The 26,788-nt window shown below is 41.4% G+C and overlaps 1 protein-coding gene across 5 annotated transcripts; it reads right to left on the bottom strand.

Moving 5' to 3' along the window:
- Positions 1–222: 222 nt before the first annotated feature.
- On the bottom strand, positions 223–3,868 carry LOC114437751 (uncharacterized). Of its 5 annotated transcripts, none has more exons than XM_028408621.1 (3): positions 3,821–3,868; positions 2,876–3,186; positions 223–2,730 (listed from the first exon to the last, which is right to left on the bottom strand). In XM_028408621.1, exons 1-3 carry the CDS (start codon positions 3,833–3,835, stop codon positions 600–602), a joined length of 2,457 nt encoding a protein of 818 aa, XP_028264422.1. In that variant the 5' UTR covers positions 3,836–3,868; the 3' UTR covers positions 223–599. The 5 variants fall into 5 exon arrangements, with proteins under 5 accessions (XP_028264422.1, XP_028264423.1, XP_028264424.1 ...); XM_028408622.1 differs by lacking the exon at positions 3,821–3,868 and having other exon boundaries at positions 223–465; positions 594–2,730; positions 2,876–3,385; XM_028408623.1 differs by lacking the exon at positions 3,821–3,868 and having other exon boundaries at positions 223–503; positions 594–2,730; positions 2,876–3,385.
- Between the last annotated feature and the right edge of the window lie 22,920 nt (positions 3,869–26,788).

The raw sequence follows: 26,788 nt of genomic DNA on the forward strand, positions 1-26,788 counted from the left end.
AAAGCTGTTTTTAAATCATATTCAAATATCTCTTTTGTTTTGCCCTCATATAATCAATCAGTTTTAGGAAATGAATGGCCATATGTTAAATTATTTATATTTTTGCCAAAAAATAACTTTGTATGGACCCAAGTTGTACTTGTTTACAAAACACAACGTAATTTTTAATATAAAAAAAAATCCCCAAACACAACTTTGCTGATTTTTTAAAAATTGTGCCATTTATTAAACTGTTTTAAAAACACTGTATTCATTTCATTTAAAAAGAACTGGTTATACAGATTTTTTAGAAAAAACTATCTGGTAACAGGAAAAAACATGTGTAACAGGAATGAAGTCAGGTAACAGGAATTAAAGAAAGATAGAGTAAAAAGTGTGATCATAAGATGGTGGGATGGTGGGACAGATAGTGTGTTGCTCCTTTCTGCAGAAAGCTGTTGGTAGATGTTCTACTATTGTTCTCTTCTGCAAAAGAAGAAGAAGTCTTAAGATCCTTCCATTGCCTACAAGTTAAAAACATTTTTGGTCAGGATGCAGCAACTATCAAATAGTGGTCCAGGTAAAAGTCATGACAACAAACTTCTTAGTCTAACCTTTTTTTAAGAAAACTTCTGTAGTTTTGCCCACACTTCTTTTTCAATTTCCATGTGTCGACCAGTGACTGGTTTTGTGGGAGGGATGAGAGATACAATGTCCTCAAAGAGGTACCACATAATGTCTTCCCGCGCTGGCCAGAAAAATCTGTTCACTCCAATTTTCTGCATGCAACGCACTTGTATGTGTGTTTCACTTGTGTCCATGATGATCCCAGGGTAAAGGTCACCTTCATATTTCAGGACACACCATTTTCCTACAACATCAGGGTTTTGCCATAGGACTTCTGTGTCTGTGAGAGTTCCAGGAGCTGCCTGCTGATTGAACACGAAATGCTTTGTGTTGAAACATTCACACTTAAGATTTTGTGTTTCTGAGCACAAACAGCTGACATCCCTGTACATTAGTTTGCCATGAGTTAGGGTTACTGCCTGATGCATTCTCATGGTTGATGGAATTGGTGGCACGTTGTTGGGCATCATTGAAACTGCTTTTTCAACAGCTTCCTCTTTGACAAAAAACAACTTTATTGTTGTGTCTGTCTTTTGCAACGCAGAAAACAGCTCTGCAGCATCAGGAATATCTGTCCCTTTGCTGACCAGACTGTCAGCCCTTCTCTTCAGTGCCCCTCCCACACCATCTGGGGCACCCTTCCCATGGCTTGCTTCAAAGAAGTTCCATGTGCCAGCAGCGAATCCTCTTCTGAACAGCTCAGTGCAAAACAGGAAAAAATTTCCACGCTGTTTGTACTGAGTACAAGGGCCATCACTGTAAAAGTGGATAGTAGAGACCTCTGGATGTGCACTTTGTAGGTAATCAAGCACTGGTGACAAATACTGCCAGATAGCTGGTGGGCCTTTTTGTCTTGAAGGTGACACTGTACAGAAGGACATTGGCTGAGGCATTGCATGCATATAAAGCACACCTGTGTGCAGTGTTGCCTGCTGGTGGGATGCTCCAAAGTGCACTGCTTGAATTTCTGTGCTGTACTTGCAGAGGTAATTCTCAGAAAAATCAACATGAATTAAGCATTCATGTGCTTTCAAGCCATGCCTCAGTGCCCTGTAATGGGAAAACTGGTTGTTGATGTTGAACATGTGTCGTTTAAATCTATGCAGAAGAAGATTCATCTGTTCCAGTAGTTCTTCTTGTGTGCCAAGTAGCTCTTTTTTGATTGTGATTTTAGATGTTTTGCCATTGGGGTCATTCTTGTGCTCCTTATCCACAATTGCCCACTGGAGATAAGACACTTGACTCTGTGGATTATACTGGCTGGACACTGGGCAGGAAAGATCTTTGCACTCAGCGCACTGTCCATACATGCACTCAATACTGTGTGTGTCACATGTGATGGCTTTCACAAGATCATCCAGGTTGACTGTGTTGATCACTTTCAACTGGTGCAGCTTCTGCACAAGAAAGCCCAGATTCTCATGCATCTTGCACATGCATGTGTCCCGATCACTCAGAGTTGGATGAGAAACCCAAAAAGGTCGGAGCAAACAAAAGAGGGAGTAGGAAATGGAGCTTTTATCTTCTGCCAGAAACTTCCTGTGCAAATTTTTCATCGTATCAGACAGGAAACGTTTTTGTTTTCTGTTTTTCTTTTGAGTGATGGTCTGCTTCTTCCCAGTTGTGATGCGACTCACATCATCTCTTAAATAGAAATCTCTCACCCTCTCTATTAGACCAGCTGCAATCCTGTTGTTTCGCTTCCGATCATAGGTGAAGTTAAACCTCCCCTCCTTCTCATGGTTCCATCTTTTCTTTGAAAAGCCCAATGAGTTTAAAGCAAAACGCTGTAGTCTGTACTTTTTCAAAACTTTTCCTGTTACTATCTTTGCGATGATTTGCCTTTCCTTCTCCCCCTGTGCTTTTGTGTACTTATTTCGGATGTCCTGTACAAGAGCCTCATGAAACAAAAGGGTCTTCTGAATAGCTTCACGAGGAAGCTGTCTCATCTGTTTCTTAACCTTTTTACGTGGAGATGGATTATTCTTTTTCATGCGCTGGGTTTGTTTCTTGTACTTTTCTGTTTTTCGAACTTGTTTTTTCAGAAGCATCTGCAGTTCTTGAATTTGTTCCTTAAGCTTTTTAATTTTTTTTCTGCTTCTTCTCCTCCCTTCATTTTGCTGCCTAAAACCCATCATGAGAAAAACATTAAATGTTAACAATTTAATGAGAGTGCATTGTATATTTAATTATTACACATTTGACAAATACACTTGCCAAACCATACACATAATGTGACAGGAGCTGTGTTCAGAAACTAATATTGGACCTGGAAATTCTTGGCTGTGGATCTGCAGGGTCAACTGGTGATACTTGGGGGGTGTCTGGAGGTGTAATGATGAGTTCTTGAGCTTCTTTTCTTGCTTTTAACCTATGATAAGTCTCCCTCCACTTTCTGCGTCGTCTGCGCTTTTCCCTCTCACTGACATTATAGATTCTTTTCTTCTTGCCTGACTCTATGTCACTCCTGTACTTGTCATGTTCTTTCTGTAAATATTTTTGTCGCCTCCCTGGGTCTGCATCACGTCGTGCACGATAGCGCCGCTGCTTTTCTGCAGCAGTTAATGGTGGATTTTTTCCCTGTAAGAATAGCATTTATATTGTCAAACTGACCTTATGTGTAAACTAAAGCTTACTAACTTAAGCTGGGGACACACTACACAGTTTTTTTTGTCTGATTTCACCCTTAATTCCCTGTCAGGTTAGGGTTTGGGTTACACTACAGTGGTGTAGTGTGAACTGTTCACCAACCCAACTGCAAACATTTCATGTCAATGAAAAAGAGAGGGTGTGACATGGGAACTACTGAATACTGGGGAAGTCATGTATTGTGTCCCCAGCCTTAGTATTCAGGTCAACAGTATCAAAAAACTGATATAAACCTTAAAAAAATCAATTAAATAAAGGGGGATACTCACTCCTGTTACAGTAACACAGTCCTGTTACTCACTATATCAGTAACAGGACTGAAAGTAACAGGACTGAGTTTTTAGCAAAGAATTAGCTAAAACATGAAATATAGCAATATGGCGTCCATGCTAGCAGCATGAGGACATCTAGCACATCTACTAATTCACCAAAAATATGTATTTTTTTAAAATAAAAACTAACATCTAACAAAAAACAAGGTAACAGGACTGAATGTTTATATTGACCGTCTCAGCCACAGTTAAAATATCATCAAATATACAGAAAAGAAAAAGAGAGACCTTACTTTTGGTCTGCCCATGTTCCTTAGAAGAACTAGATAATGCAACTTCCTGTTGACCATGTGACTTGTGGAATGTTCCAATTTTTTTATAGAGGGGGATGTGTTAGGGTAACAGGACTGAGGTAAAACATAGGGACATGACTAAAATGTATATTTTAACTACAGTATTATAAATTTATTAAAAAAAAAACATCTTTAAATCAGAGATGGAATATAGAGTCATACAAAAATGTAAAAAATAAAACATTTCTATTTGATTTTAATTATTATATTTCATGGTACACTGTTGTATTAGAGACTGGGGACACACACAATGTGCTAATTTTCACTAGGTTTAGTAGGTTTTTTAAATAATTGCAATTATTTATATTAAGCTGGCAATCAGGTCAAGGTTCAAGACAATTTCCTTAACAATAAAATGTGTTCTATAGTCAATTTTAATATATATTTACACAAATAATCTCATGGGGACGTAAATGGCACCGATTTGGTGGAATGGCCCATAAATAGCTGCCTGGTGACAAAACAATGTTATACATGCAGCTCATCCAGTTACTAATTGGCTTCAGTGTTGGGAAGAATAAAAAGTATTCAGTTACAGAATACAGATTACATGCCCTAAAACGTAATTTGTAATGTATTCCGTTACATTACTCAGTCTGAGTACAATATTCTGAATACTCCAATTACTTGAATTGCATTTTAAGTGATAGAGTGCAGCAATCAGCCCTGGCTGACTACATTTTTAAACACACAAAAAAAATAGTTGAATACGTCCATAAAACAGACTCATTTTACCACGTATAAAACCAGCTGACTGCAAGAGACACGTTAATCAGCCTCCGTTTTGGACGGAGTTAGCTAGCAGCTAGCAGCTAACTAGTTCACTTCTTCAAGTGATGCTAACAGTGTACCGGCTTCATGACTGAGGAGCATTAAGCACGCAGCGCTTCATCCTCAGACTCTGACCCCCCATTGGTCCAGCTGCTCTGTCCTCTCTGTCGCCCGCTTCATGCAGCTTTCTGTCCACTTTGCTGACATGAACCAAAAACTTTAGCTTTGATCAAAGATGATGTATTGACGGTAAGAGCTCTCACTCCAATGAATATTCACTGTCATACACACGTATATGACCACACGATGAAACAAGCGGTCAGGAGAGTCAGACATCTGCTGTAAACAAGATCTTTGTTGTAAGAATACGATGATTTTTTGCGTGAGTTACGATGACGTTTCATCCAGCAGAGTGAATAAACACGTGGATCTACCGCCGTGTAATCCACTGATTTCAACAATGTAACTGAATTCTGATTACCATCTCTTTAGAGTGTAACTGTAGCGGAATACAGTTACTCATATTTTGTATTCTAATTACGTAACGCCAGTACATGTAATCCGTTACTCCCCAACACTGACTGACTCACTGGCTCATTTTGCCTTCAACTTGGTGCTGATGCAGATGGAGCCGTGCACACTGAGGCGATCAGAATGAAACAGGAAGCAGGAAGAGCTACAAGAGGCATTTTACAGGTATATTTGAATGGGGACGGGTGACACGTCGATAATGCACATCAACAATGCAATCCTATTGATTGTGTGTATGTTTCTATTAAAGGCGGTCTTCTGATCCATGATTTATACACACATTATTGATTGGTGTATCCATAAAACACTGAACTTTACACACAGGTAATGTAACACACCATTAAAGTGGGTTTAATGGTGGCTAAGAGACATTCCCGTGCTTAATCCTGCTTGTCGTTTCCTATTGATCAGAGTGACTCTGGTGATTGAGTAATTGATAAAAACAACGTTGGGGGTTGGCGGAAGTGAGTGACAGATTGTGGGTAGAGTGTGCGATTAGTGACAGGATGTTTGAGCAGGATAAAGACAGAGGTGTTCGGGTCGATGGGAAAGTGAAACACGGTTTTTCAATCAGCAGCAGGAGGGCTGGACAACAGACTGCTGACCGCTGAAATTACAGGCATGCACCTTTAATTTTCACCATGACTTGGTCCTTTGAACTGCTTCATGAAACTGTCCACTATAAATGCCAATACATATGAAGCTCATTTGAAGTAGAAGAGGACGCTGTGTGTCGTTGTATCAAAGCCGCGCCGCACAGAGCACCAGAGCTCATTTGGCTTCTCCTTTTGATCAGAGTGACCCGAGGATATCACACTTATTAGACCCATCTTTGTTAAGTCCAGAAAGCCAATACCACACCAACACAGTGCCAGCCAATAACACGTGTCCTCATCTCCAGCTGTTAATATGCTCTCTAATACGACTTCTCTCATCTTTTGTCAGCAGCCGCTGCTGCCGCCACCGCCGCCACCGCTGCTGTCACACATCATTACACCTCTAATATGGAGACTCGGAGAGATCCAGAGCACAATCTGATGGACAAGTATAGAGACATGTGCCAGTCGAGATGCTTCATCTGTGCAGCTTTTAAAAGAGCCAATGTGATATTTGACATTTGCCCTCAAGAGCAAGTGGAAAGAAAAACATGAAAAACACAGAGATGATAAAACAAAGCATCACACACACCAGCAGCAGGAAAAGTCCAGAAGATTGATCAAAACAAGCTGCACAAAATGACATATTACATGAACTGGTTCAAATGATTATCGGTGAATCTGCCTCTGTATTAGGACCTTTGCGTCATATGGTCCATATGTGTCATGAGCAGAAACATAATATCAGCCAGTTAGGTGGAGATATGTGCATATAGTGACATATATGTTTTTTTTGATGGAGCAGAAGCGGCATTCCTTCCAAACTGCAAGTTTAACTACAACATTTAATGCATTAGTTCGACTACAGGAATGCAATTAGGTGAAAACAACTAACTCATTTATTCCACTTCTCATTATTCAAATCATGTGATCACACCGCCGGTCACAATGCCTGCATTCCCTCCACCTTTATAAGAAGACTGCACCGTGCACCTGTCTCTGTCACAGTGTTTCCTCACATCTGACTGGTACAAGCTGTACGTCAGATTGATGGAAGCACGGCAGCAGTATCACGCCTCATAATACACCTAGCCGTGGTATCGTGACTGCACTGGATGGACTGAGCGGCCGGAGTCACGTACCACAGCCGTACCTGTTTCCTCATTTGAAGGCAATGCTTTTGTTCGGGCTGATTGCAGCCGATATCATCAGTGGCCCATTCAACTGCTAAGCTTTTGTTGGAGTGTCAGCACCCCATCTATCTGTCACCGAAAGGTCCACAGCTAATGTTCAGGCCAGCCGCAGTGAGTTAAAATATCACAGCTCCTGCTGGTTAGCAGGTCTCTCAGCGGTGTGGTGGTTGCTTCCGTACAGTGTGTTCTCTAAATTCTTTTGACAGTGAGATTTATCATCATGAAGACACCATGATTAATGTGGCGTTCAGCTTGTCATCACCGTGGAGCACCATATGCAAATTTGAGATTCACTGAAGGTTGCAGCTTTTTTACTCAAAATATGCATAGTGATCAAGTATAAGGACTAAAACAGCAGTACTACGTTATGTCATGTCACCCCCTGCAGCTGTAGCCTGTTTAATATGGGTTGTGATTTTAATAGGTTATAATGAAAGCTATGATTATGACATTGCCTTTTCTGTATCTTCATGGTTTCATAGCACACTTATTGCTGTAGGCTGTTAGGCTTATGTGTCTCCTGTCACCGTGTAGTGCAGTGCATGGGCAAGTGGATTTTTTTTTTAAAGGGAGACGGAGGTCTGCAGAATACAGAGCCTGTGTAACATAGCATCTATAGAATTCTATGAACTCTGAAAAATGAAAATAACTCCCACAAAAGTGCACCTGCAACACTCATCTATTGTTAACCTGCGATTTATAAAGCAGTCAAAGCTTGACATGAATGAAAATATGTTTAAATAAACAGGCTGTGTACTCGTGGGAATCATTAACATCTGTTCTCACATCCAAAGCAATCTGCCTCCACTGGCAGTCCTGAAAATACAGCTGTCATTGTGCAAACACCAGACAGATAGAAAGAAAACACTTTTACTGCTCAGCAATGCTGAAAACACTTGCTCGACTCAGTGAAACCATGGTAATGATTCCTAATCAATAATAAGATGCTGGATCTTTATAGTGGCGTTATTGTCTTTCAGTTACACTTCTTAGATGAAGGCCAAAGGCCAAAACACTGTGCAGCACCTAGGCTACAGGTGTAATGCAGAAGAACATTTATGTGCCTGTAGCTGTGGTCGATAGGTAAAATAAAAAAGAATAAATAATCAATGCATATGAACAAGGTGTTTAATTACAGTATGAGCGTACTGATTTCTGGTTCTGTTCCATTTATAACCCATTGTCTGTGAGAACATCAGACTGAAACATGGAGCATTCGGTGTAATTACACAGGTGCATTTTTCAAAAGGTGAGAGAACTCTGAAGCAATTCTTCCAAAGATGCTGTACTATCTATCTATCTATCTATATATATACATATATATATATGAGAAGAATGTGAGTAAGCTTGGAGGGTAAACAGAAACACTTCCATTAACCTGAGTCCTGCAGAGAGGCTGCAAACTTTCATAACAGCATGGAATAACTGAAAAAGGCAGAAGATAATTATACTTCAATTTTGTGCTCCCTTTCTTCCATTGACTGAAACAGGATGTTTTCAATTCAGACTGAATGCTGTTAAGTGGACGACATCAAACTAAAATTGCAGCATGGCCACGAGGATGAAAGCACCAGAGTGCAATGAATGTTTCACGAAAGCTAAGTCTAAATCCTTCTTTATTTATTTATACACAATGGTGCCTCAGCCTGAGCTCATGATTCAATATTTTCGCCCGGACAAAAGGAAAATAAATACACTCGACAGTAGTGAAACAAAGTAGTTTTGTGCACGCCAATGATACAAAACTAAGTGGAATGTGTCTCAATTTCAACTTCATTGTGCCTTTCTGTCGTCATATGCACGTGAAAGAGGAGATAGTCGTTACTACGGTAGCCACAAAAGGATGAAATAAGAGCCATCAGATACCATCTGTGTATGTGAATCCATACACACATGAGATCACCTGTAGGTTTCGACCTTCACCTGTGGGAGGCTGCCATGACAGTCCGTCTAAAGACTGTGGGTGAGCCTAAGGCAGGCGGACTGTTGTGGAAGAGGGAGGCCACAGGCTAAACTTGTACAGATGTGTAATTAAATGTAATGTTTTTCACCTCCACACAAAGCGGCTGGATGCTGCTGATGTACAGGAAAGTTTTACTCACTCACCTCAGCAGCCCCTGCACATTGAGCTCTTTACTTCCATTAAAAACAGGCAACCTTGATTGTTTTTGGTTCAGCAGTGAGCTCTCAGCTTTCAATATGATTATCTCGCTTCGCAGCCTAGCGAGGAAATCACTTTGGTTATGCTCACATTGTACAATTCCAACCTCTGCCTGCCTTTTTTTGTCCATCTACCGTGAAATTTCACATCAGGAAATTAGCTGAAAAGCCGAGCTTACAGCTGTAGCTCTGCCAGGTACTTTTCTCCCCCATCTGGTTGCTTAGTCAGTACCTGAGTGTTTATTTATTTTTCTTTTTGTCTTTATGCCTCTCCCTGCTCTCTCTTCCTTCCCCTACAGAGCCAGATGGCATCCCGCAGTGAGGATGAAAGTGCCAGAGGAGATGCTCCATTCACACAAGCACTACTGCACAGTATCCTTTTCAACTGTGTGAGAGTGCAAACCCTGCCAGGTAGTAACTCCTGAGAATAGAGATGGCGTCCTGTTCCATTGTTTATAATGACAACAGATAGCAATAACATGGCAGTTACTGGTGATGTTTGTTTTTCGAGGAGAGAACTTGTGCAGAAACACACATAAAAAAGCCGATTTTCTGCTTGAGCTTGTGCTAATTTCTTCCTAGAATCTATAGGATGGGATTAACTGTGCTGCTGCTCCTAAAGCCAATTGATCTGTTTGTGTTCACATGCTCAGAAAATACAAACAGAAAGAACTGTAATAGTCAGCATCAGCATTATGGCTGTGGCTCCTACATGATATAAAGTTACTTCCACTTGAATGATGCTAACATGGCAACAATCCAAGGGCTGTGTTCGAAATCACTAATCGACCCTAATCACTATATACCCTATGTAGTGCCTTCATCATTTTGTAGTGCTGTCTGAATTCTAAGTGAGAAATTGTAGATAGGGCCCTCAATGTATCCCACAATGCACCTTGAAAAGTAGTGTCCACCTCATGGTCACTACTTTTAGCAACATGTACCATCATGCATTGCACAGAGCGGCTAAAAGAACGGGAACAGAAGTGACGTCACCTGTCTTATAAATATAATGATGGTAGCCTGACCGGCTGTGTTTGTTTATTTATGTTTTGCCATAAAATGTTTATTGGGCTATAACCGCACAAATTATAACTGCTAACAACATAGTTTGTTTAGCCAGCAGAGATCGGCTCGTTTAATTTGCGACAGCAATGACGTCATTAACGGTGACTGAAAATCACCGAGGTAGTGTCCGAAATGTCCGAAAATGCGAAAATGAGTTCACTATATGCTGCCCTACATTGAACTCCCCATATGGGGAGTAGGGAGTGAGTGAGTGATTTCGAACACAGCCCAAGAGAGCGTCAAGACCAACACTTCAACCTCCAAGCCGTGCACAACCTGCAGTTCCACCAGCAGCCTATGGGGGCTGGCTCCAATTCTATAGGCCTCCATGTTAAAGTGGCCAAAACAAAAATGTTTACAGCTCTCGGCTCCACTTGCACTCCAGCTCTTAGCCTGTATTTGGATTAACCTGAAGTTTAGGCATACTCAGATGCTGCCAACATGGCAGCCTCCCTCATAAACTCTATTGAAACCTATTGCTGACATCATGAATGGTTCATTCATTGTTGTATACAATCTATAGTGACATCAAGGACAGCACAGGAGTTACCCAAAAGCCCACTCTGGCTGTGAGTTTAATGCAGTAAACACACTTCATAATGCTGTTTGTCCCTGACAGTGCCGTTCACACAGTGCAGCAGTCTGCTGATGTTCCTTCCTATAGGCAGCTGTTTTGTAATGCACATTCACTTATTACTGTGTGTTATTGTACAATGAAAAACAACATCCTCATCCTGTTCCTCGAGCTGAAAGACCGTACATTAACCCATCAACCAAATGAACTCAAAACGGCCTTGCAGGTTTTTTTTCCAGCCGGCTCTGAACTCAGCGAGCAAATACCGCACATTCCTTTGTGCAAATGTCCTTTTTCCTTTTTCACACCCGCAAGTTAAACTCTCACCTGACAGACATCCCATCACCAGTGTAATTGCAAGAAGGGAAGACAATCAAAAATGAGAGACAGGTGCGAACACTGAGCGTGGATGTCAATCCTACCTTTAAAAAAGCTCCTTTTCCGAATACGTAGTGACTGTTAGTGGCTGAACTGACACCCGTGACGAGCCGTGACGTTCCCAGCTCACCTCCACACCTCGTTAAAGTGACCACACAGAGCGAGCTCCAATGAGAATAGACATGTGCTCTGATTACCATACTGTAAACGCATTGTTTGTATAAGATGAACAAATGAAAAACACATCTTTGACAGAGATTGATGCATGAAAGCAAATGTAGCAATTTAAAGAAGATCGCATGTTTCTGACTTGTTAGCACTTTGCTGTATAGGATAAAAGGATCTCCTCACCCACTCTCTCAGGACTATAATCTACCTATAATGGCAGCCTTTAAACCCATTTACCTGCATATCATATGAATTATCTGTATTATGTTGGATAATTATTACTCTCTCTCTCTCTCTCTGTGGGTTTCCATTCATTCTACTCACATCACATGTTTTTTAAAACAGGATGCATAACCTTTCTGTCAACTGTTCTCACTGTTTAGTACAGTAGTACAGAAGCAGACAGGGAACTGCAGGTGAAATCACATTTTCTACCTTCAGCGAGAGAGAACAGAGAGAAACGAAAGTTCAGACAGGGACTAAAATTAAGTTTTGATGAAGGAACGTATAGGAAAGAACACACTGAGAGCAGAAAGCAATGCAAGAGACATTTTTCTTCCTAAAGTGGGTAGATCTTGCCATGCACATAATAATAAAAAGAGCTTGATGCAGTGTCTAGACAAAAATATCTTTCCCATTGACCACCGTTATTAAAATAGAAAGCTGTACACAGCAGTCATAGTGGATTTTTGGGATATTTTGTCTTTTTCTTGTACAGCATCATGTATTACCGCAGTTACTTATTCAGATGGAAGGTGTTTTCATGCGTACTGTAAGCAACTAATCATCTACAAACTGAAAGATATGTGTCAAAAAGTGCTTATTAAAATTCACTACCAAGAGGCTCTTGATTGTTAATCAGCCCAGCAGGCTGTCATATGAGTGAATGAACTTTTGACATGTTAAATTGGACCTAAGTGATTCCTGCCTGTTAATATTTTAATCATTAGATACTCTGTCAGAACATGTCAAACATGTTTTCAGTCAAAAAAAAAAAACTTTCTGAATGAATGTCTACACTACATGGGTAATCAGCGCCTTAATCCCCAGCCCTTCAGTGCAGTTTAGCTGGTACTATTCGTAAGTTTCAAGGGTCGCCGAGCTCTTCTTTGATCTAACAAGATGTATATTAATTGCATGTTAATTCGCTCCACGTTAATCCGCTTTTAACACGATGAGTTCTAAGCTTTCTGCTGACCTCTAACAGCCCCACAGTGGGGATGATAACAGGATGTGCTGGTGTCTTCAGTATGTTCAGGAGGTCAGAGAAGGTGGAGGGATTTAACTTTGAAAGGGGCTAGAACGCCTTCAAGTTCATGACTCCAATTTCCACAACTGTAAAGTCACACCGAGGGCACCGACAGTCCATTTTCTGTTAGTACTCGCTGTCTTTTTTCCACCATTTCTTCGATTTATTGAGGGAAACGGTGAATCTTTTGTCATTCTTTTGCAGAAAACTTGTTTTTTTTCAGCCACTTCCATGTCACTTGTCACTCATGTGCAGGACATGCAAGACGCAGCTCTTTTTATTCGATTGCAGTGAAAGAACGAAGTAAAAAAAGGATCCAGCTCTGGAATCGAATCGAACTTATATAGCGCTTTTCTAGGACACTCAAAGACGCTTTACAGATGCATTACTCATTCACACCACATTCACACAGTGGCAGTGGTAAACTACAGATGTAGCCACAGCACTGACGGAGACGTGGCTCTCCGACCACTGCCGATTCATTCATACCAAGCGGCAACCTTCGGGGCTCAGACTTGAAGCCCATGCGGAAGTGTCAAAACTTGTAATTCACGCTGCAACTGCTGGGGGCTGGCTCCAACAGCGAGTAATTTCCCATAGACTCCCATGTTAAAATGGCCGACTTCACAGCAGAAATGAACATGTTTACAGCCTGGTACAAAAAACCACTCTGGTCTCAAATGATAGGTTCTCTTCTATTAAATTCATATTAAATATTAAATTGAATTTTTTTACAACCCACTCGTTTCAATTGTATTCGGACTTAAAATTATGCATAATTATGGGCGTTGCCGCTTGAGTGACAGACAGTTGACGTATCACAGTGTGAGTTTCCTGCCACCCCTTTAAACCCCGCTGGTGCTCCCCCTCTTTGTCCATATTTGAGAGTTTTGCGGAACGTGATGCTGCCAACATGGCAGTGGTCATCACATCCCGGAACCTCCCACAGAGCCTCAAAACGGCTCTTCAGACACAAACAGGTGCTCTACCACTGAGCCACTGCTGATGCTGATGAGCATAATAGCATAGCCAAGCACATCTAAACATTTGGTTATATTAACAGCTTCATGGTGTGTTGCATTACATTTAAGCATCATCATCATCATCATCATCATCATCATCATCGTCGTCAGCTGTCTGAAGTTAGTCATTCAAACACCAAGTTGGAAACAAGCCTCTATTTTCTTAATGCTCTGTCATTTCCTGCTGCCAGAACTGATTCCAAGACAAGGTCCCATTTCACCATAACATACTTTGACTGCCAATTATCTGCTTCATCACCCAGTCAGCAGAGGCACTCTGGAACAGGAAATTGATAGAGAACTGAAGGAAAATGAGCACACTATTTTCAGCCATAGTCCAAAAAGAAAAGGGGGAGAAAAAAGGTTTCCTCTTTTTTTTTTTTTTTTACAATCTCTGTCGAATGCTGAGGAGGTAATTAAGAGAGAAGGCTTAAAGGGTTGTGACATTCTCTGACATACTTCATCTAGGCACCCTGTGGCCCACAAAGAATCAAGAACTTGTGTAAAAAAGATTAAGAGCTGTTGTGTGACTGACTGTACAAACAGACTCAAGAAGAGTCATGGTAATAATGAGCCTTTTGTTCCTCAGATCAAACGGAGGGACGATCAGCAACACAAAGACTTTACATCATTTTGAGTTTACACAGTTTCTGCTACTGTCGGCAGCCATGTTGCTTGTTGTTTAATGAATGGCGGGTATCTCTTATTATCAGTATAAGTGAACAAAGGGCAGTTTTTATGAGCAAAGCGTACATTATCATCTGTTCTTCTAAGTAATTCTCATCACATTGTATTGTATTATTGTGATGCTTTGACACAGAGGTGCACTTTATCAGGTTATCTATTCAAAGCTCCACTGTGACTGAAGGATTCATAGATTTGGGGGTCAAAAGGTCACACAGTAAATATAATTTCCCTCACTCATGAATGCAGAAGAGTTTCAAATTTGGTTTTCTTGGACTGAACAATAGGTTTTAGTGGTCAGAGGTCACAGAGAGATTTTTCTTAAAAGTAAGTTCAGAGAACAAAAACATGTCTTTTAGCTGAAGCACACAAACAGGTGTACTTGACTTTAAATGCCCCTGACAGGGCTGTGATCACCAGCAAGGCCACAGTTTATCAGTCTTTACTTTGTCATTAGAAGCCTCCGACAGCGCTGTGATCCCTCTGCAGCTACACAATGATTAAAAGCATCCTTGGTGCATAATGACACCTATCCATCTTTAGCCGCTGCGCTGCAGCTGTTTACACCAGAGCTCGCTGGCGTCTGGATGGTCACCTCCCTTTGATTGGGGACCCTCAGCAGGAAGATAATTGGTCCCCAATCATTTAAACAGCCTCCGCCCGCTGCGAGTCGAGCACAGAGGATCACGTTAATACACCAGACTGTACGCAATCAGCCAGAGAGGCTGATGTGCCACTGCATCAGGAAATGCCTACACATGTAGCATCTGCCTCAGACAGCTTTCATGGGTGGAGATGTTTACACACTTAAGGCCGGAAATCCAATTTTCCCCTCGTCGTTATAAAGATGATTGTGATTACAGACTTACAAACACCCCAACCTTTATCTCAGCCTTGGAATCGGACCACACAGTCGGAGGGATCATTTGCACTTAAGATAATCCTTTATTAGTCCCCCACAGGAGAAATTCACACTTCAGACAGAGAGGAGGTTTTATTTGACAGGCGTGAGCTTACTTGCATAATAGTAGTATAAAGTCGGAGTTGAAGAAGGTCATTCCTGACAGGGCGATCAGGCTCGGCGTGGAACAGGTACTCTAAAATAGAGGAAACCAGAAATAAAGCTTTGTAAGTTCATCCATGTGTCCAACTGCTTGGTTTTAGTTCAGTTTTGTTCGTAGGTCTTTGGAGTTTTTGGTGAATGCTTTTTAGCTTTAAGTTAAATAAAGAATGTTTTTGTGAAGTCTGCATCTGGGTCCTTCTTCAGAGAACTCTGAGAACTTTGAGATCAATTAATCCAAATGCAGGCAAAAAGGTGGAGACTGAAAGGAGCTGAGATGGCTTGTGCTACAATAATCAGCTGCCAGACCATTTAAAGTCTGGCAGCTGATTATTGTAGCACAAGCCAAGAACAGCGTATTCTGGGTGTTAAAGATTTGGCACACAGCATTTTTTTTCCTGTTTTCTTCCTTTTCCCTTCGGGGTCAATTTCAAATTTAGTTTCACTCAAAAAATATCACTTTAAAATAAAAAAGCCTTAAAGTTCACAGTCCATTGAGATTTCATGAGACTTTTTGCTTATAATCAATTAATCACAACATTTTGTTTAAGAATTCGACGTCTGTTTGCGACAGTCTGGTGTCCCTCAGGGATCAATACTGGGCCCAGTGCAATTTTTGTCTCTGTTCCTTAAAGGAGCATGTTTAAACTGAGATACTGACAAAGTGAGCAAGCCTCATTTAAGATGTTGTAAATATCAGTCAGCATAAAAGTTCCTCATTCAATATGCGGGGGAATGATTCAACAGTTACGCACAGACGATGACCCAGACATGGCTATAAAATGTAAAAGTCACTGGACTTGGTTTACCATTGAGCCGGTCTCATAACATGAGTCAGTGTCCTATGAATCCTATGAAACGCTCAGCCAGCTGTATAATGTGACTTTCAGTATGTATATGTATAGTATAGGATGCAGTGCACATGCTTCTTCCTAATCCACGCTGATTTCCATAAGCTCAGTTCACATGGATTGTATTTCACTTCCACGGTTTTCATTCCCTCTGACACACACACACACACACACACACACACACTGAGAAGAAGGACCGTTCTGCATAGAAAGTAGCTAATTACAATCTGCTAACCACTGCATCTGATTATGGTTTGAGCAAAGATGGCGCACATCAATTATAAGTGCATCAGTCACTCTCAGCTGGTGTTTACGTAAAGTATCATGGTACAGAAACAAGTGCACATTTTAATAATTGCAGTCTGAATGGCTGAAACACTGGCAGCTGAGCAACTCATCTGCATGGTGTTATGAAAATGGAAAATTGTTCTGAGATTAATAGAAGCAGTGGAACAGAGAGAAGCCGCAGCGTGCTGATGAAATGCATTAGTTTAATTAGATGTGCATACAGCACACATGCACATCTGTACGTCATGTAAAACAGCAGACAGCAGCTCCTGAAGGACAGCGTATTTATTTCACCTCTGAGTGGAGGGCAGTGGTGGCGGCTGCAGAGGAGGACAGCACATGGTAACCACTTAACTGTAGCTGCAGCTCCTCTAAGCTGAACTGTGTGATAGTGGTTGCGGACTGCATCACTGTGAAAACACTCATGATTACAGGCTGCTCTCTTCGATTAGCTCTGGGATGTTTGGCTACATTTAGACTACCTGAAGTGACTCAGATTTTATGTATTCATGGGGTGTGTGAAATCTGATTTGGGAATAGATCAGACTTAAATATGTCTTCTGGCCATGCAACATGAATGTGAAGATGAATGTGCAAATTGTAAAGTTTTCTGTTACAAAACTAAATAATTACATTAATTAAATAATCCTACAGAGACAAGAAAACACCAGAAGGACATCAAGTCGACACAAATTGACCTAACAAATCCTAACAACCTCACAAAGGCAGACATAAATCCACACCTGATAACAAAATGATGAGAAAAACAACCAAAATGACTGCAAAATAACACCCAAATAACACAAAATGGTGGCAAAGGCACACAAAAAGAGGCAAAAATTACCACAAGACTACACCAAGGAGATTCAAACCCATCAAAATAAAAAGACACAAAATGACATGCACATTTACTAAGGCCCCGTTCACACTGGAGAAAGTAATTCCAGCTAGAGTAGGATTGAGCCCAGACGGCCTTTAAGCTGAGTGCGTTCAGACCTATTTTCAAATCTGGCTAGCACACACTTGTGTCCGCAGTCAATCCGGCTTCATCCAGCGTGTTTGCTGTCCTCCAAACCACTAGGTGGCGCCTCGTATGATACAGAGTCCGTTCAGGCCACGGTAGGGTCGCGTGTGTGCATGCATCGTGCGTTTTTTTTGTCCCGTGTCGCGCCCCGTGAACCGGAAGTAGCACATTGCTGACCGGAAGTAGCATGTCACTAGCCGGATTCGCTAGCCACATTTGCATTCACACCAGAGCTACATTTGAGCCAATCCGGCTAGATGGGTGGGTGTATCTAGCCGGGGGGTATAAATTGACAAGCCAACAGAGGCAGACGCACACTGACGCACACAAGAACTCTGAAAACATGCAAGGCATGAAGAACATGCAAACTCCACACAGAAGGGCCCCAACCGCCTGTTTTGAAGTATTTCTAAATGTGGGCTGATATCCTCCTGTCCTTTGAAATAATTAGTTTTCTTCAGACTCACAGTTATGGCTGCAGGCAGAGCCAATTAAAGATAACAAGAGTCTGATAATGGGAGGTCTGTAACAAAAAGATCAGAAAAACGAGCTGATTGTTCATTCTGATCTGATCTGTGGTTTTTAATCATATGGATTCTAACAAAGTCTGCTGAGAATTGGTGTTTTTCTGCTTTCAAGATCAGCTCTGAGGGGCTTTCTTTCTTTCTTTCTTTTCACAACATCAAGCGACATGTCAGGCAGGAAGGAGGAGGTGCCCAGTGACAGCAGAGGAGGCCTCAAAGAACCTGTCAGGACGAGATAAGAGACGGAAACAGAAAGAAGGGCAGAGTGAGGACAAGGAATACATTACCATGTACACAAGTCCCATCTAAAGGACTGACTGCACATGATGAATCTAAATGCACCTGTAACCTGTGATGCGCTTTGCTTTAAGTATAAGTATTGCATGTTTTCCAGTCATGTTTATATATGTTAAAAGAAGACAAAATAATCAGAGGCAAGAAAACTCGTGTGACGCATAAAACAATACCAATACACTAAAATGACATCAGAGAAAAGGTAAAACCAACATCAGACAAACAAAAGTGACACTAAAGAGGCAAAATTACCAGAGCAACCCAGCCATAGAACACACAAAAACCAGCACAATGGGAAACAAAACGACATTAAAGTCATGAAAAAGTACCGAAATGAGAGAAGGGACAACAAAGACACATTAAATAGTACCAAAATGATGGCAACGGCACACAAGGTGAAACCAAAATGATTCAAATCCACTGAAATGACACCAAAGGCAACAAAGAGAAACAACATGATGGCAAAGGCATACAAAGAGACACACACAAATGATGCCAGACATGCAAAAGCACCGAAATGACTGCAAAGGTTACAAAGACTCGTTCAAAGTCACACAACAAGACTTCCAAATTACTACACAGAGACACAAAGTTAAACCAAAGGCATGCTAAACTATCAAAAATGCCTGCAAGAGACACAAAATGATGGTGAAGGCAAACTAAAAGTGACACCAAAGAGATGCAGAACCACCACAAACTTAGAAATGACAAATCAATAAGCACATTCATCCATCCCCCTAATTAGAATTGTGTAAAATTAACTTTATTTGTTCATATTTTTTTCATGCTTCATGCTTTTCTGGCCCTCCTGATCTGGCTTCTTCTAATAAAACATCTAGGTGTCGGAGTCAGCATCCATGAACTCAGACAGTTCAAACAGTCAGTCAGTGATGTTATTAGGGTTTGGCCAACTGTTTCTGTCCGGCTGAATCTCCATCAACATTCAGGCTGCACTGTTCCTTTCATGTAATATATTAAAAAGCCCTTTCTCCCTATTAGAGACTATCCAAATGCAATTCCAGTCTATTATATAGATGATACGACATGTCAACTTGTGATTCATGTTCTGATGCAAAACAGGCTTTTCATACCAGACTGGAACCCAATTATCATTTAATTTTCCTGCTGACAGATGCATAACAAGCCTGTCGCCTCGCTGACTCCTTCTAAACAGAGTCATCATCGCAACCAGTAAGCCCGCCATGACCTTTAGTAGCCTTTCATTCAAGTCTCCTTCACTCGTCTATCCCAGAAATTATCCTATCTCAGACGGCGAGGCCGCGGAGGGTGAGCGCTTAAATCAGTGGAGGTGTAGACCGGTGAAGGTCTCATCTGTCTCTGTGGAGAAGAAACATGGATGGAATCCGACGTGACAGACAGATAACAGCACCCGGATATACGCACACAACTCCATGATTATCTCTGATTTGTACCACATCATGGTACATTCACACCCCCCTCTGACTTCTGAAAATATTGGAATAATATATATGATATATGATTAATTTATGTAATGAAATTCAAGCATAGAGTGCAGTCTGCTTTGCATAAATAAGAGGATGATTTAAAGTACTTAACGTTAATGCGGAAATCATCATCGCAGACACACTTGGCACAGACATTAACTTAATGTTAGGGTTGCCAAGACAACCAATATTGATCTGAACAGACTCCAGAAGTGATAATTGCAGAGAGCAGTCCTGCTACTGTAAGAATAATTATAGCTCTCCATATAGGTTAGCATTGATGAATGATCATTGATTAAATGTGAAGCTGACAACAAAATGACAGCTACAGAGGACTCTTGTTGAGGACTAAAGTGTTTATAATAATCATTGAACAAATATAATGAGTATAAATGGAGTTCTGATTTGTGTACTTCATCATCAGAGGTTCATTACTTGAAGATTAATATCTGTCATCTGTAGTGATTGCAGGGCTGAAAGCGGATTTCATATTTCCCCTGCAACTGAAATGTGTCCAAATTCTGACAGCAGTTATTACTAGCATCATCAGCTTTCATCATCATCAACAACAATAATAATAGGCTATTAAATATGTCTAAATATCAACAGAAGTACCACTAAAGTAAAGTATCGCTGAAACCAAACTGCAGTACCTCAAGCGGCCACTTGATGGTGGCTCAAAAAGTAAGTTATTCCCCATTGACCTCAATGTTAGAAAGGTCAATCCTCAATATCCCCACCCTTCGATATCTTCTCCTAATTTGCAGTTAACCAAAATATAGAAAGTAAAAATACAACACCTGTGGCACACAAATCCACGATAGGACACAACATGACACCAAAAGACACACGAAGCCCAAAAACACCACAAAGTCAGACGTAAGAACAAAATGACTTCACAAGGCGCACAAAGAAAGGGCAAAGACTTTTAAAGACACACAAGGAGACACAAAAATCATCTTAAAGTCTCAGATTTGGAGGCTGTAGTTCCTCACAGTGCCTCAAGTGGCCATACGAGGAACTGCAGATTTAAACGCCTATGCATTGGCTTCATTTTAAAAGTTGTTGCTCAGTTACACATGACACTATCACTGATTAAATGGTTTTTCCGAATGACACCTCTGTGATCAATGTTTGTTTTAAATGTTGCATCTATAATGTTGAGATCATTATTCCAAACAGAATAAATGCAAATGTGCTCATCCTTCCACAAAGTGCACATATCCCCGACCTTTGAACCCATCACTGAGCTGTGTGTGCTTGTTCCCTGTGGGGACACACCTACACACATGCTTCAGATTAGTGCCTGGTTGCTGCCATGTTCATGCCTTCGTGATTCTGCGCACCCATCCGCGCGGCCCTGTGAATAGCTAATCAGCTGCCTGCATAAGTGAAGGCATAACTCAAGCCTCATTAGGCGACCAACCAAACTTTTCCACAAAGTCAAATGATATTATCAATCGGCTGTCACTCTAACTGTGACGGCATAATGAGCTCAGCCAGACTATTGATCACATTTGTTGATAATGATATGAAGAGGTAATTGGGTGATATAAAAGGAAGAAGGACAGAGACGCTAACATTCATCACAGAACCCTTTTTATCCCCATCACAATGTCACAACAGGCTGGCTGAGAGATATAATCCCTCCACTACGCACTGGATCTGCCCCCAGGGCTTTCTCCCAGTTACACACGAGTCCAACCTCCACAGGAAATGACTCTGACCTACTGCCAGCAATGCAAACCAGCCTTCAGCTCCACCTGGAGGAACTGAACGGCATGTAGAAACAAACCCTGTACCACATGGCCCCAGAGCAGCCCAGATGGATTACCCTAAGGTCAAGTGCCTTCTTCAAATCCACAAGGTACATGTGGACTGGTTGGGTGAACTCCCATGCTTCCTTAAAAATCTGGACCGGCATGGAACCTGCATTGGTGCTCATGAATCGGCAATTCAACTATCGACCGAACTTTCTTCTCCAGTACCCCTCCTTATGCCCGGTTCACACTGTGTGATCGTGGGCTGTCACAGACGAAAGACGAGCATCGTAGGAGAATCGTGGAGATATCTTTGGTCGTGGCTCTAAATCGGTGGGCTTACGACGCACTGTGAGACAGGTTCCACAACGGCCGTTGTCAGCGTCAGACAAGCTGAGATAAAATTCTAGTGGTGTCAGAAATTTAGGATGACTGTCTCACAGTGTGACAGCTGCTACGACCTGTCACCCCGCATCCACGCCCTCCTCCTCCTCGCATGTTGACGTACGTCGTAACCTGTGATCGCCTGCGATTCAGTAAATGGTCATCGTACAATCTGCACGCATCAAACTTGACGTTTTAGATTCACGTTGCGTAGTGTGTCATGCAGTGGTCTTATAAGCTAAATATCGCACAGTGTAGGAAGGCCATTAGATCTTATGGGGGAGGTGCACAATCCCCCCCCCGTAGTTAGAGCACACCCTCTGGTCCCCTTTCTCCATGTGATGTTGCAGAGAGACATGTCAGCCGAGACAGTCCCACAACATCCAGAGCTGCAACTTGTGTGCTACAGCTCTGCTTCCTCCCGGGAAGTCATGCTAGTAGGATTGAGTCCTGTCCAAAACCAACACCGGCTGATGTAAACAGCACCCTGCTGCTACTGTGCACAGTGTTGGTGAAACACTGCTTCCCCCCCGCTGAGCCACCTGACAGTTTGCCAGAATCTTCTCAGAGCCGAACGAAAATCGTCCTTCATGGCCTCACTAAACTCCTCCCACATCTGACTTTATGCTTTGGCATCTGCCCCCTTAGTTCACCAAGTTTTACTAAAATGAAAAAACACAAACAAAACCCACCTGCTCAGGTTGAAGATTGTTAAGATCATGGCGTCGACTCTCAACTCCACTGGGATATTTTTACATGCACCAAGGACGCTGAGCTGCTTGTTACCTCGATCAAACTAAATGTAAATGATGTATTGTATATTTATTTAAATTACATTAAAATGTGTGTGGAAACCTGCCCATCATTTTAATGCCTTTTACACTTTTTAACCTGAACTTCTGAACTCAAGACTGAATGACATTGAAACTTTGCTTTTAATCAAGATGCTGCTGATGAATGACTGCACAGACATGACCCTGTGATACACACCATTAAATAAGCGCCATCATAACAGCTGTATAATAAATGATAGAAACTCCAGACTGAAGTTCACTGTGTGATTCTCTGAGAACTAAGAACATTTTGAGGACTTAACTTCTTTTATGTTCTTAAAGTCATAGCATGAAGCCATTTCCTTAGCACTGAACAGTGAACCTGCATCTTCAGCATGAAGTTTTCACTTGCTAATATAGAACAAATCACCCATGCTGTTTTTTTCCTGGTGGTGCAATGTCCAGCTGCAAAATGAAACTGGGTTTAATCTTTAATTACAATATAATTTTATTCCTTTTGACTACAAAGTATAAAAAAAAATCCTCAGCTCCCTGTACTATGCTGCAGAAAAACACAGACAGGCAAAATTTACATTCATAAGACACAACCAAAAACCTGAACCTTTGAAGTGAACACAACCCCAAATTTAAAGCACCATGCTGCAGAAACAGAGTTTATCTAAAGTTCACCCGAGTGTCTTTCTGCTGACCTGAGTCAAGTCTCCATCCAGCATGAATTGTGGTTATTTTACATCTATATTGTATAATCAGCATGCAGATGCACTCTTAATGAACTTCTTCTTGTGAGAATAGATGGTCTCCAACCCAAACTTTGCATACATTACATTTATTTTAACAAGGAGGTTGCAATTAACTGCAGGCCTTTATAATCAGATAAATGCTTTCCCCTTCATTGTTTAACTCTGCTGCACTCTCTCATTATAGGACATTTATTTAAAATACCTCCATGTCTGCATGGTTTAAATGTATGTAGCAGCATTAACAGTGTATTTAACATTCAAAAAACCACAATTCTCCTCATAGCCTCTAGGGGTTGGTGCCAAAATTGAGTACCGTAAAACTTCAAATAATAGCCGAGTCCCGAACTGACGCCAGTCCCGTTTACAGGCCCGGGCCGATTATGGATTTGGACATATAAAGGCTGGCCTTATAAGCCGGGTCTGATTTTCTCATAAGGTAAGGAGCAAATATATAACTATAAATATAACATAAAAAACAACAACGATTTATGCCAACGTGTGACATTGTCATGGAGACACATAAAGACCCGCTCGCATCAGCTACAACCTGCCTTTGTTGACCGGTACTCTTCACGTGTTCTCAGATAGCAAGGGTCACCATGGCGACAAAGAGAAAGAAGTACGATATTAAAATTACATTTTAATCAGTTGTCAAATATGCCAAAGAAAATTGAGGAGAAGCAGCGGCAAGACGTTTTTCGATTGATCCAAATAGGGTGAGAGAATAGAGAAAAATTAAGGCTGAGCTTCAACGTCTGTCTGATGAAGACAGTAAGAGGGCCAGACTGCGTGGTGGAGGGAGAAGAAAGGTTAGCGAAGACCTGGAGGTAAAAAATGAGCGAATGGATCCATGGCATGTGGGCAAAACATCTTCGAGTCACTCGGAAGATGATAAGGATTAAAGCTAAAGAAATGTACGATGACATTAATGATGGAAGGGATGTGGACAACTTTTCAGCTAGTTCTGGATGGCTTTTTCGCCAGAAAAATTAAAGGCCTGCCCCAAATAGCCGCCTGTCCCAAATATAAGCAGGGACAATTTTGCGATTTAGGCAAATAAAGGCCCGGGCTATTATTTGAAGTTTTACCGTAGACCTCCACATCAAAATGTCCAGACATGTTTACTGACTGTTATTCTTTGTATAATTCAATTATTCTTAAGACATTAACTTCACCTCTTTGCCTGTACTTGGATTAAGCAGGAGTTTAGGTGAACTCAGAGGTCGGCTCGTTGGAGCCTCCCACAGAGACACTGCGTGACTCATTTTCACGCTCTGACTGAAGGTGCTGCTGATCACAGGATCAGCAGTCTGAGTTGTCAAACCCCCCTAATGCTGATCTGTACATAATACTTCCTGTTCCTGATTGACCTCCTCGTTCAGACAGCACGACAGGTTCACTGACAGTTTCAACCAAAAAGAAGATTCCAGACATTTTCTCAAAATAATTCTAAAGTATTCTTTAATGTATTCCATTTCATCACTCATCTGACTCCTAATTCTCTCTCACTGTGTATAACAGAAGGCCTGAAGAGGACTGATAATGCTCTTTTCTTCAATTCGAAAAGCTCTCAGTACAAATATTTTGCCAGATTTGTGTCTCTGAGCTCCGACTGTGTCGACTTCAGTTGAAGCTTGTATCACTCCTGCATTGATTTTGAGGCAAAGCGGTTTGCTGTAGAAATGCTTCACTTGTTCTCAATCACGCTGAAGTTAAGTGAAAGTAGCAGGACTTATGACTTCTCCATATCTTTGCGCAGTTGCCATTTTTCTTCTTCAACTTATACAGCAACTGAGAAACAGAATGAGCTCTCGCCTCAGATATCTGTGCTCCATATATCACAATAAAATCATGGCAGACTGAGGTGGAAAAGGTTGTGCAGATTTCTTAATGGATGACTTACAGCTCTGTAGTAAATGGTGCTGTTCATCACAGAAAGGAACTGAAACATTAAGAATCTGACTGTCCTCGAATGCATCATGCACACATATTTATCAAACTGTTATATTTTCCAGGCTTTTAGAGTTGATGTGCAGATTAGAATAGAACAAACATCTATGAAGTGGTTTTTTCATGACTTCCACAACTAAACTTAAATAGACAAACACATAAATGCAGAAAAAAAAGTCACTTCAGGCTGTTGAAAACAGCACTGGATGCAAATCCAGCTTTGACCTTAATCCAGAATGTCAGGGTGAAAAATCTCTACATCTTGATCTGAATTAAGTGCATTGATTGTGTAAATATTCACTCCCTTCTAGTCAATAGTGAGGAAAGGCAGGTTTGGCTGCAGCTTTGCATCAGTGTCAGTATCTGCTTGTGGATTCTCAGTTCATCCAACAATTTGACATTTGAACTACATTTTATAACTATGCAAAATGCAGTGGATTATTTGAGTGAAATTGTAAGATGAGCGTACGTTTCCTACGTTTTATTCAATTCTCTCCTTTTAGCCTGAACACCAGCAGCTGTAAAGGTCAGCGGAGGCGGTGATGAAAGAACTTTTTTTTTAGCTTTCTCTCTCCCTCTCTCTCTTTGTGCTGCTGATTCCTCTTGTTTCTAGCCACTAATTGTTTAGATTTACACAACAACAAAAAAGACTTCAATTGAACCCTTTCACAACCAGTCAGCCAATACTGAGCTTGCCATGGAAACGAGTTCGTCAGGGATGACAACAACATTTTCTAAAATTGTGAAGTTTAGCACTGTGGCGGTTATTTTCTGTGCAACTAAAAGAACATTTTTAGGTTTACAACATTATTGAACACTGAAAAGTACATAATGGATCCAGTGGATCTCTACTTTTTTTTGTTAACAGGCCATGCCTGTGCAACTTTAAGCTGGATCCATACTCCACGAGAACAAAGAACTTTCTTCTCGCTGCCGGCGCTCCGACTACAAAATGACGTCATTTTGTAGTCGGAGCGCCTGTTCGGCAGCTCTTGCAGACACATGGCCCGGGCAGAACTTTTTCTCAGTGGTGTGCGAGAACAATTGTGTGATTGGTCGGAATTTAGTGGGCATGATGAATGTGGAGAAGCAAGAAGCAAGAGCTTCTTCAGGTGCAGAACACACAGACAAAAGGAGGAAGTACGACGATGATGGACAGGTTAGATGAGCAGCCGGCAAACAGCTCCTGGAAGGAGAAACACGGCGCACAGAGGAGAGTGTCTGTCCAAAATGTGGCGATAAAAACTAATCCCAGTATTGATCACGGCGTTACAGTGGCTTGACGCGCACATTAAACACCAGGAGACGGGATGTATTATTGCAGACAGTCATCCACACGTTCACAGAATTACATTCACACAGACCAGAGGTCTGCTACA

The sequence above is a fragment of the Parambassis ranga genome, chromosome 6 (genome assembly GCF_900634625.1).
Source record: "Parambassis ranga chromosome 6, fParRan2.1, whole genome shotgun sequence".
Lineage (NCBI taxonomy): Eukaryota > Metazoa > Chordata > Actinopteri > Ambassidae > Parambassis > Parambassis ranga.

Bases quoted from the DNA above. Each gene is read 5' to 3' on its own strand.
- LOC114437751 (XM_028408621.1), bottom strand. The intron at 2,731-2,875 runs GTCCAATATTAG...GATGGGTTTTAG, and splicing joins CCACAGCCAAGAATTTCCAG to GCAGCAAAATGAAGGGAGGA.